Genomic DNA, 12394 nt, shown 5'->3' with positions numbered 1-12394 from the left:
TGTCACGAATTTGTTAATATTTCAGTTAATCTAAAAGTATTTCATACAATTCTTCGACTGAACGCTCCAAATCGTAGAGAGCATATCAAAATCATTGACGAACATAGATCTTATTTACAATCTTATCGTAATATCATAAGATTAGATAAATCAAAATAAAACATAATTGCAAATCATTTACCAAAAAGATCACATCAGCCGAAAGATGGCATCGAATTTGTTGAAGTCGTCACATCTTCCAATTTAATACTGATTTTCAAATCACATACAAACAGAAATTATTGTTACATGTTCGTTCCACGATTCAAAAAGCACAATTCAAAGATGGCGTGGAGAAACGCTACAGTACCGCTACCTCGTGGCTGTATTCTTCAACAGCGGCTATCTTTATACTGCTGAATTGTCGCCACCGACTTCACATTCTATTTTACCGTCCGAGTCGAACGCTCAACTCGTCATTGTTGACAGTTTTCAGAGAAAGCTTCACGCAGCTGTTACGAGAAACAACCGCTCTTTCTCGTTACAGCTTTTCGCTTGTTTATATACGTGTATTACATATTTATAGTTTTGTTCGTAAGTGGTGATCAGAGAATTTCATCAAATAAACGTAATTGTCCACGAATTTTTGCTCGTACAGAAATTCACCATCGAACGGACAAAATGAGGTATTTATCGTAAAAGCGATTTTCTTTATTCCCGTATCTCTACGTTTTTGTTCTCTACATCTCATTGTAATTTTTATACATGATTTCCAATTTCCATCTGTCTACCTGGGTAATCTTATTTATTTTTGGCAAATCGCCAATCGTTCAATTGCCGTGAAAGTCGTGAACGGAACAGTGTTAAATAGATAGAAGGAGAAACAGGCGGGAATCAGAAAACATAATAGTAACTGTCATACAAGAGTCGCCATTTTCCCTACGTTTTCTTTTCGAAAGTAGGCTTCGTATTATTAATTATCGCGTATCTTTCCTGACGCGTTAAATATATCGTTAATCGTCTGTTAATCCCAGTCTTTTTACAATAATTTTTCATTGCTTCCTGTATTAGAAATTTTGATAGAGACGTTAGAAATATGTATAAGGAGTCCTAAATATATGTATACGTGGCTTCTATGACAAACATAGACGCTTATATATTATGAACTGATAGATGATTAATTATTCTAATCTTATCGAATGTTTCTTTCCTCTTGTGAAGTTTAGATTACAGATTCTTGTATTGTATTTTGTGCGATAGATATTAATTGAAATATTATTATGTGAAGTAAAAGGTTATATTTTGAGTTGCGTTATAATAAAATGGCGTCCCTTCATTACACGAAGAGGTATTCTATAGTTCAAGTATTATTATAACAGATGTCAATAAATTCTAATATTTCTCAGTTGATTTTTATGTTTAAATATTTTATACGTATGTTTTTATTTATCCTATCAAGTTTTGTAAATTCCACGAAATACCAATGCATTCATCGCTTTATATTTCGTAGTTGTATTTATTTTAATTGCACACAAAATCGTTAAAGCTTTTAAAATAGAATATATCTAGTAAACGTAATACGGTAGTTCAGTATCAGTCTTTGCTGTTAATGTGCTGATTGTGCTTTGTATATTAATTATATTTATATTTTAAATAATATTGTTTCAGTGACTTTAACAAAATATTGTTTTATAGTGGTAGACAAATGACGATGAATGGGAAAAGACCATCCTCGATCCCATCCAGACATCAGTCTGAAACTGTAGCACAACATTTTGATTTAATTAAATACATTTATGATTGTAAGTATCATACATTACTTTTCCTTAATACTTGTAAATAAATTTTGTTTATTATTAAGATTTTTTTTAATTTCTGTTTACAGCATGGAATACAGTATCGAGAGAATTAGATATGTGCCACAATCAACCGCACAGTAATTCTTCTAATTATAGAAATGGAGCATCTGTCACATATTATCAAGAACGAGAACCAAATCCCCAACTCAAAGGTAAGTCGTAGTCTTGTTGCATATGTCAGTTTTCATCTGTTCTCTTCGTATGTTAATTTAACCTAATTAATGTTTTATCTGTCATCGTAGATTTTGAGCCATTTAACCTTGAAGCCTGGTGGGGACAACGTGTTGTTCAAAGTATTACTAGAAATGCAAATTCCTAGTGCCAGGCTCGACATATTGATTATAATCGAACATTCTCAAATAGACATAAGAAACAGAAAGAATAAATTCAGAGCTGCCGGAGAAAATTTTTCCATTTCTAGAAAGGATTTACTATATACTCAAAGATAAGTGACACGAAGAGAGTAGTATAGGTATAAATAAGTATCTAGCAATCAATTTTGAATCTTTTTGATAACAAAAATAGAATATTAGCAAATAATCAAAGATAAAAATGAAAGAAAGAGAAAGGGAAAGAGCAGGGTTATGGAAACATACATATTAGTATGAATATGACATTCCTCTAATCTTTTATCATATTTTAATATCGTTAATATCGCCTTTTCCTGGACCTTTTTACTCGTCGTGTTTTTAAAAGTATTTTACATAAAAAATTGCAATTAAGCTGTTTCTAAAAATGTCTTTGTAAGATTTGAGATTCAGCGTGATGAATAACTCAGAAATACAGTGCATGCTAAAATTATTTATTTTACTTGCCAACATAAGGCAAACATATAACTGTAAGTTTATATTATAAATCAAATTTTCATTATTACATAATGAAAACTTTAGAGTAATTCGTCTTTCCATCTTTGTAATTAAAAACTTACATATAGAATGCTGAATCAAGAGCACATGAGTTATATATAAATTCTATAGATTTCGATCGAAGGAAATGTATGAGAAGGGAAGTTGGGCTACCTTTTAAGGCTTATGCATATATTGCATATATGTATTTTTCCACGAATTGCATTTCACACTTTTTAATAAATTTTTCTATTTACAAACGTGTAATGAAATCGCACCTTAATGTAAAAAAAAAAAAAAAAAGTAAGCAGGATAATGTTTTGAGATTCTCTAAAAGAAAGTTTATTCACGTACGAGGACGTAGTAAAGTGCACCAATATTGAAGACGAAAACAAATTCATACTCAAGTATTTAATTCGTACTCAAAATAATGTGATAATTATTACGATTTTAAATACAATTAAATCGATGCAATTATGTACATTTATTATGTATGTATGTATATGTAATGTACATCTATGCGTGTATAGATATATATTATAATATGTAAGATTCAACTCGTAACATTTTTAACAATAAGCAACCATAACAATTAAAGTTTTTCTAAACTTGTGGACATCTTTACCAATTACTTCTAGTGGTATTTTTTTATGTATAATTGAATAGGAAAAGTATTATTATAATTATAATGAGGAATCTAGTTCGATACTGTTACAATGTTACAAAGATCGTTATAATATTAGAGATTCGTGCACTTGAAAGAAAAGTAGAAGTCGCTATGCATAGTACTATTGAGTCAATGCCTTTATATAGTTTAATATCTCGTTATTTCCAAGCAAATGCGAGTCCTTATCGATCATCGTCTCAACTTGATTTAATGCGTTGAGTTTTAAGGTCTTAACGATTCGTTCCAAATTACACAGACTTCTTTCTATCGCACGTTTCTCACTATTAAGCATCTATATTTAATTGAAGAATCAAATTGAAATTTTGTACCAATTGCTCCGACGAAATTGATGTACGTTTTTTCAATTGTATTGTACGAAATATAGTATAAGTATAAACAATTCAGTGTTTTAGTTTTTACTTTTATGACTTCAGTGTGTTAGTCGAATTTATAATAAAATTAATTATAGTATTAACGAGATACTATACTCGAATGGTGTATTTATATAAAAAGTCAGTATTCATAAATAATTCTTTTAAATATTATTATAAATTTAAATTTTATTTTTTTAATTTTTTATAAGAAGCAGTGTAATATTTGTTCTTAGTAAATAAATCCAATTTTGGAATGTACAGTTCAAAGTAGAGAAGGTAGAAATTTCTTTACTCACCGTAGCGCCACTGTTTAAACGGGAAAATGAATTTACTCCAGTAATTGCCGTTTGTACGAAGTTGTTGGAAGTTTTCGTTTTCGTAGTTTGCGTACTGCACGATACACCGGTTTGTTTGACGATCACAATTGCGTGTATATTTTTTAACAATATCAACATTCTATCCATCGATGTTACCGAATAGTCGGTTTCGTTATCCACGAACTCCAATCTAACCACTTCTTCGCTGTTATTTAACGAAACTGGATATTTAATTTTCATCTCTCGATCGATCGACAATTTAAACACGTACTCTTCGTATACCACGCCATTCGAATGGGATTCGATGCACAATAGCCTGCCGCGCTTATCGATTATCGTACGTTCGATATCGAATTGCTTATTTCGATTATCGTTCTTGTACGCGTCCGTTATTTCGCGCGTTACAGTTTCGCCGCGTTCGTTGTGTTTCATCGCGTTGCAAGAGTTATGATTTTCGTGAATTAACGAGTTTATCGAATTTTCCATCGTGTTTTCCTTCAACACTGGCACGTTCGATAAGTTTCCATTATGATTCCGGGAATTTATTTCGCTTTCAAGGGGTTCGTGTCGTTCCTCATTTTCTTTCTCCGGGATATCGTTGTGCGTTTGGCTGAGCATCTGAAACTTTATAACGAATTCTCACGGAAATATCGCCAAGTGTAATGTGAAAACCTGTGTAAAATTTAAGCGAAATCGATTATATGTAGAAGTAGTATAATGTGATTACGAATTTCTTGTTCGAACGACTTATAGAGGCGTCTCGCGAAATATAGAATTCGAACGAAATTACGGAAAATTTGGAAATTCCGTTTAAGAAGTTTTACAGAATAAAGGTAAGTAAAATTGATATTTTTCTATAAACTTTACCGAGCATGTTCGAAATATCAATTTTTGCAAGTCTTACGTTATTACGTTTTTCTCAAGTGGATTCGCTTATTTATGGTTATGCGTGTTACACCGGGTTCACGTAAAATTTACGATCAAAAGGGATTTCATATGGAAAGCAGTGAGCATAATTTCTCGATACTATTGTTTTATAGCTCGTATTAACGATACTAAAGCAGTCATTCTCATATTACTTTTTATTGCATTAGCAAGATACGAATTTTTATATTTTATTAATACTTTTCATTCGTAACGTATATGTTCCTTTTTAATTTACGAAATAATTCATAATAGTTGCACGTATAGAAATATGTGTCATTAATAATTTTAATTAGATAATGGAAAGAAACAGAAACAATGTTTTTTGGTTTAATTTCTATCTCGAGTTTCGACATATTTTCCTACCCCTTTAATTCTAAGTAACCTAATTAAGCCTTCTACCGTGGTGGACTGTTTTGAATATTTTAAACTGTTCATATACATTTGTCACGTTAGTGTAAACCAAATATTTGCCTTCTTTTACATTCTGTGGTTTGTCGCTTGTTACGCGATAAAGTCTGCATGAAAACGTAAAATAATAGAAGTGGCTTGACAAAAGTAGAACCGCGGTATTGTTTGGAAGGAAAAAAGAGTACGTACAAAAACATTGATTCGATAAAATTTCGAACAAGTCGTACGTATGCAATCGTATAACGCATCCTTTATGCAAATCTAAATTGACTTTCACGGAACATGGAAATGGTTTTGTTCTACCATAATGTATATCGATCGAAATATTTTATATCCAATTGTACCGAAGTGAACAGATGAAATCTATTGTGTGTTCTTCCGTTTGATGAAAAAATTTATATCTGTGCGAGGAAAAGAAGAAAGATCGAAACCTATTAACTTTCATGTTCCGTGTAGAGAAAATAATAGATTGAATAATATGTGTTTATAATGGAAAAGTTTATATGCTGGATTAGCGTAAGGTGTATAGTGTTAGGCACAGATATCCTTCGCGTTCCATCGTATATCGAGTTTTACGTACAAAGCCAAAATTTCTTCTTACGCTTATCGTTATATCTTTGGACCTCGCAGATTGGGGTTTCCATTCTCGACTATGTCATATTATAATAAAATGCTATGCTTTTTAATTATAAAAGAACATTAAAAGTGTACGTATCATGCTTTTCTCCTGTAATCTTTATTTCGTTATTTTAATCATAAGCTGCAGCTATACCAGAATTCACAACTAAAGAAATAGCTAGTATTGCAATTTCCATTAAACGGATCGAAGATTCCTACCTTCCTTTTAAGATTCTTTACTACCTGCCTCAAAACGGAATTCTGTTCCCTTAATAAAACCAGTTGCGGTTCATCCTTTCTGTCTTTCACGATCCAAGCTAGATGCCTGAGATTCTTCATGCTTTCTTCGAATAAGTTTCCCCGTTCGGTCAAGTTCTTCAAAGCTGTACAGGAACGGATACTTATACGATGGAATCTGGAAGTGGTGGATAATACTTACCTTCCGCTGTAAGTTGACAGACAGAGCCGACATCCACGTCGAAACGTTTTAAAGTTTCAAGTAGATTCGCCAGCTCAAAACCTCGGTTTTCCTGCTCCCTTCCAAAACCCTCGTACATTTCTACACGTTTCTCTAATCGGGTCACCTATTAAAAGAAAATTCAATGTCTTGAAACAGAACGTTATTGCTTTCTACCTGAGCGGAAATCGATTTAAACTTTTCACTCGATTTGAACGTTTTCAACGGTCCAAATATTTCGTTTTGATTACTCGGTTGTCTATTCCTTTACATGGCTGTAATTTATTATAGAACCAGTTGACCAATGCCGATGAATGATAAATAATAAGTAGACTGTGGATTTTTATACAAATTTATATTTTCACGAATACGATTAAAGGAATATGATGCAGAGAAGAAATTATAATAGGAAATAGTTTACCTATTAAATATCAGAAGAAGTACTATACTTTGGATATTTTATACGCTTTTGCATGTCACGCACATTCTATGCACGTTTGTATTTTTAAGTTTCTTATAATCGAATAAAAATCCGCAACCGAAAAATAAAAATAATTGAAAGATACTTCAGACGAAAGAAATGATAATTATAACGATAATTTCCCTTTTTCTAATTTCGGTTTCATTTCAATTTCATTTTGTAGTATTATAACCATTCGGGAAGACTTGTATAATTGCTAATGAATTTCACAAAGCAATTGCAGTTTGAGACGAATCTTTTTTTTATAACGGAACTGTGCTGCGCGAAAATTCCTATTAAAAGTACATCGTTAACTTTGTCGGCATTATAATTCTGTGTAATTAAAATTGCGTATTATACGCGTATTCGTTTCACAATTCTAATATTCTAGAAATAATCGTTTCTAATCGATGAAATTTCCGGAGTTCCTGCAATTAGATTGGAATTACTATTTTGCCTGGAAATTAAAGAGCGAGAAACAACTTGCGTAGCAAGTGCAATTATTGTTCCATAATTTTACGACGCGGTATCTTTCATTAACGAACCATTAACGATTTAACAACCCTCGTAGTGACGCCCTTTAGTTTCCACGATTTAACGCGTTGGCACCGTTTCACTTTCGAAGGGACGAGGTTAATGCGTGCGATCGTAAAACCTTCGTGTCAGCTTCGTTTTGCTTAAGTAAACACAGAAATCAATGCCATAGGTATAGAGAAGAAAGCGAGAATAAATAATTAAAATAAATAAATAAATAAGATTACATAATAAAATGAGATACTTTTGATATTAATCCTGGAAAATGGAATTCCTCGAATTAAGAGAAATATTACATAGATGGTTCAGTCTAAAACACGATTTTGCCAGATATCATAAAAACTACAAATAGAATTATCGAATTCTAACCGTAGATTAATATAGCGCGTCGTTATAAAGCAGAAACTGAATGTTACGCCAAGAGGCTTAAAAAAAAAAAATATACAATGTATCGACGAGCGTATAGTTGTTACCAAGCGGCGAGTTCCAGAAACGTCGATTTCGGTCCGTATATTTCATGCACACGAAGAAGGTGACCTACGTGATCATAGGCGCGAACGGTGGCGCGATCCGAACGTAGTGGGGGTCGTCTCCCTGAGAAGACAAAGAATTGATCGAAGGGCAATCAGTCTCATTTGAAGATTCAAACGACGTACATCGAGAGGTCTGACGATTGAAATTAATGTCGCTTAGTCTATCGAATTCATCGAGAGATATCGTCAAGTCGGGTCGAATTTCTGTAACGCATTAATTGTATTCATCGCTAAATAATTTGTGACGCTTTTATTATCACATAATTTATTGTTAAATATACAAGCTATATTAACCTGTTAATACAGTATTAAATTCATTGAACCATCTCTGTTATCGTAATCGAAACAGGGGAACGACTAATTCGCGGCGTCGATTCTACGAATCGTAGGGAGAATTTACGCCTCTCGCTGACGCGTTTTCCTCGCGACCGCGTCTCTCCGCGAACGGTCGTAACACCGAATTAAGAACTATGTGTCCTGATTTCCACCCATTTTGGGGGCAATTCAACTTACGTAAAGAAACGACGGGATCGTCAAGACGTTAGGAAGTAAAATAGAGTAACGCGATAATTCACGTTGTAAATTCAAGTTGGGAAGTTAAATTTGGCTTTGATGTTTATTCCGCGCACGATGTAGACACAGTGGTAAAAACTTTACGGGTCAAGTAAGAATTTGAGATCAACGAAATTTGCGAAAACACGAGACACCGAAGACTAAAGTTTCCGTAGCTTTTGTTTCGCAATCAGAAGGACAATAAGTTGTCCGGAAATTGCTTAAATATTGATTGTTTGTACTGGTTGGCGAAGCTTTATTGAGAAACGTGTTGATTAATACAGACGGTCAGGTGTAATTTTCTCTCTTTCTTCCCGTCTCTCTATCTGTGTCAGAGATAAAGGTTATTGCATTTGACGTGCTCCCTACAGAAATTACGAAAGACCTTCGGCTGACGTGCTTTCGACGGCAAAGAAAATACACTCTGAAATTCCTCGAAATTCTTGCCAACGAAATTCTCTTCCCCACAGGGAGATTCTCCTCAAAAGGTGCTTGAACAGTTTGCGCGATAAACTAGAAACAACACGATGAATTTAACATTTTTTACACGAACGTTTATTATATTCTACGTGCTAGAAACATACTCGAGAATAATTAAATAATTACGTTGAACGAACCAAAGATGTTGAAACTCGGCTCGGGAATATATATTTTTTTTATCGTAAGTGCAAATAAAATATAAATATTTATATTTTTGGAATTAAATAGCAGAGGTATTCCACGTAATTGTCAAACGAGGAACAGTGGAGGAAACGGTAGAATAAAGGGCGGTGATTAAAGTAGTTTAAAGTAATTTAAGGGCTTAGAGGCGTGTATCCGACTCACTTGAAACTCGAGGTCCACTCGGACACTGCATATTCAAGAGGCAACGGAAAGGGTGACAACTTCGATTTCGCGTATCAAAAAGGCGATGGTTCAAAGGGCACACATTTTACGATGCACCGCCTGTAAAAAGGCTGGCTACAACGCCGAACTGAATGCATATCAATTAAAAAAGTGCTTTGATGTTGGTTTACGGTGCATGTTGCATCGCTATTGCACCCGGAACTTTCTCAGCTTCTATAGGGACCGTTAAGGAAAATTCGAATATCTCTTGCCGCGTGAAGAAATAACAAATAACGCAAAATATTGTTAGGGAATTTAGAAAATTAACTTTCGTTACGTAAGTTATCCTTCGAAGCGAGTATCTTTCTTTGCTTGCAAACGATGTAAAACTTCTATCATTTCCATGGTCTGTATATTAAATTTATTTTTACTTTTCATTTGAGAAATCCATTGCGTTACTAACGAAAGTTTTAATAAGTTTTCTTTTTCAAATACCTTTTCTTTAGCTTCATTGTAAAGTTCGACTACCTCGTGAAATTGTTTTTCCGCAGTTTCTCGGCTCATCTCCAAAATATCCTCGCATTCTCGTTTAACTAGCGCCACTGTATTCTCGCATTCGATTTTATCTCTGAAAACAAATCGATTAATCTATATAAATTACTTTAACCATGGACCAAACGATTGGAGTAATTTATTCTCTGATTCAGTCCAGACCAATTGCAAATTTGCTTCTATTATGCTTCGGCTGTACACCCTATATACGTTTACTGTTACATACCTATGACAATATATACATCAGGTATATATATATAATACAATTTAAGCGTCTACAGTGGGCAAACAGTTTTCATAAAAACTAGGATACACGACGAGAAGACTCAAGTTTATAGGAAATCGATTGTTTAATACATTCGTAAAATTTTTTATGATCCAATAGTACTATTCGAACTCTGCATCTTCGATTTTCTTGTTCTCCTACCTACTTTACTTTACTTCGTGCGATACGATCTTTAAAATCTTATTTCGAACGTGACTGTGATTCAATTTAATTTACAAGCGATTTTATTAAATTTTTATAAGATTTTATAAAGAAAGCTTTTATCGTATTTAATTGGAAAGTTAATGTTATAATTAGCGAAAAATTATATCCATTCTGATTTGATATTTTATTCGCTTTGCGTTATTATTTAATAACGTAGATGAAAAGAATAAAGTTTCTTTCGTAAACGATATGAAAACACGTTACAATTAACAACAGAATAATTCCTTTTGTTTTCCCGCTACGTTTTTTAACACCGCTTCTCGTTCTACGTTTAAAAATATGAAAAAAGTTTCTCAAAGGAGAGTAAGAGTTGTATTTTACAATTTAAAAATAACAATTCAGGGAGCGTTGTAGTCCATAACGACGTTACAAATATTTTAATGTCGACAAGGATTTCGTTTCGAGATTTTAAACTTTTCCAAAACTTCCCAATTTCTATTTCAGGAACATGTCTGCCATATTTACCCACGGCATTCTTGATGAGCGACGAAAGTGCATTACAAAGTTTGAAACGTCGGCGATGAAGGAAAATGTTAAAGGTACAGCGATGATTTAGGGATGAAAATTCATTCATAAGGAAGTTTGACTTTTTCTCCGGGTATCAATCTTCTGAAACTTTTCGACGTTCATCTTTCGACGTTCATCTTTCGACGTTCATCTTCCAGTTTCAGTGCGTTTACAGAGTTGAAAGAAACAATTTCAGTACCTATTAATATTTCACCCGTGTGCTTTCTCTATCGTTCACATTCTTCAAAAAGTAAACTATTAATTCTCTAAAACGTTGATATTTACACAAAGCACTGTACTCTTCCGACATTCGATACAACGTAATTAGAACCAATGAAACTGTTACGCTTACGTTACGACGTTAACGTGCTTCGTTAAATACTCACTTTCGATCGCAGTACATTTTGTCCGTTGCTGCGTATTTGACTGGAGGATTGTTAGATATTAGTTTACGGTGTCCATAAATTATTCATCACGTTGTTAAACACCGTGCCGTTGTATAATAATTCCATTTTATCGTACGCCTGAATGGTTTCACGTGATCCGTGATAGTATCGTGTTATCGTCGAGTTTAATGATTGTTATCGTAGAAAACAATTATCGAATTGGAAAAAATGTTCGATAAATTCCAAGTGTTATAAATATTTTCATAGATAATCGTACCCTTCAGTTATGCAATTTGATCGCGATACTTATCGAGCAGTAAAACACGATTGCTCGCGATTGTAAAGCCGTAACGACAAAACATCAGAATTCGAGGAATACCGCAATTTCAGTTATAGCACGGAGGAAAGGTTATCAACTCGTTGCCGTTGGATGCCAGGACATTGCTCATTCAGAAGAACTTGGATACGTAGAATAACATTAAACGAAATTCCAATCGTTATTGTAGCAAAAATCGTTGTTTCCTTTATTACGATATAAGCTATAAACACGCATAAATATTAGTATAGGATAATATTCAATATTTTACTTGTATCGTAGAAGTTTGGAACGATATTTAACGTGTACTCGTATTAAACATTTGAAATCTTTCAACGTGTAAAGTTACTTTAACGATAAACGTTGCGTATCAATGTTAGGATTTTCATATTTTGTTAGAATTTCGTGTCTACACTTGAGTGTGACGTGGCAAATTAATCGACAGTAAGTCATTTGTTAATGATCTACCTTACGTGCTTCCAGCTTCGTGTCTATCAAACAAACCAACCACAGGCTTTCGACGTTGTCACAAACATGACCTACCTTGAGGGTAGTACACGATGCAAATTTCACGTAGACGGATAGAATAGAAACATCGAGAATAATTTTCCCTCGTTGCTGGTTCTTGATTTATCACGATCGAATCCACTTCGTCACGATCAAATCGATTCTCGCTTTGTGTCTGGTTCGAGTCAATCTCGTGGAGAATCCCTTTGTGCAATAGAAAAAGTGATAGTGCAGTATATATATATAGGCGATTTAATATCAAAAGGAAAAGTGGAAATTTG

General features: G+C 33.5%; 3 protein-coding genes across 8 annotated transcripts in view; 2 read left to right on the top strand and 1 right to left on the bottom strand.

Moving 5' to 3' along the window:
- Nucleotides 1-419: 419 nt before the first annotated feature.
- LOC139997827 (MAPK regulated corepressor interacting protein 2) lies at nt 420-3750 on the top strand. Of its 2 annotated transcripts, none has more exons than XM_072021824.1 (4): nt 420-665; nt 1675-1781; nt 1865-1990; nt 2081-3750. In XM_072021824.1, the coding sequence occupies exons 1-4, from the start codon at nt 661-663 to the stop codon at nt 2155-2157; spliced, it is 315 nt and encodes a 104-aa protein (XP_071877925.1). In that variant the 5' UTR covers nt 420-660; the 3' UTR covers nt 2158-3750. The 2 variants fall into 2 exon arrangements, with proteins under 2 accessions (XP_071877925.1, XP_071877924.1); XM_072021823.1 differs by lacking the exon at nt 420-665 and adding an exon at nt 1131-1327.
- Nucleotides 3751-3878: 128 nt separating this feature from the next.
- Nucleotides 3879-11307, bottom strand: LOC139998051 (uncharacterized). The gene is made up of 5 exons (XM_072022271.1): nt 11291-11307; nt 9851-9983; nt 6434-6578; nt 6214-6377; nt 3879-4665 (listed from the first exon to the last, which is right to left on the bottom strand). The coding sequence occupies exons 1-5, from the start codon at nt 11305-11307 to the stop codon at nt 3919-3921; spliced, it is 1206 nt and encodes a 401-aa protein (XP_071878372.1). The 3' UTR covers nt 3879-3918.
- The window catches only part of Nmdar2 (glutamate ionotropic receptor NMDA type subunit 2), a 368342-nt gene continuing 360590 nt past the window's right edge, over nt 4643-12394 (top strand). For all 5 annotated transcript variants that reach the window (XM_072021787.1, XM_072021784.1, XM_072021785.1 and 2 more), the window contains exon 1: nt 4643-4874. The gene's annotated coding sequence lies outside the window, so the exon portion shown is untranslated. The remainder of the gene's footprint in view (nt 4875-12394) is intronic.

Source organism: Bombus fervidus, chromosome 2, assembly GCF_041682495.2.
Source record: "Bombus fervidus isolate BK054 chromosome 2, iyBomFerv1, whole genome shotgun sequence".
Taxonomy (NCBI): Eukaryota; Metazoa; Arthropoda; class Insecta; order Hymenoptera; family Apidae; genus Bombus; species Bombus fervidus.
The sequence above is the reverse complement of the archived record's forward strand: the minus strand, read 5'-3'. Positions and strand labels throughout refer to the sequence as shown.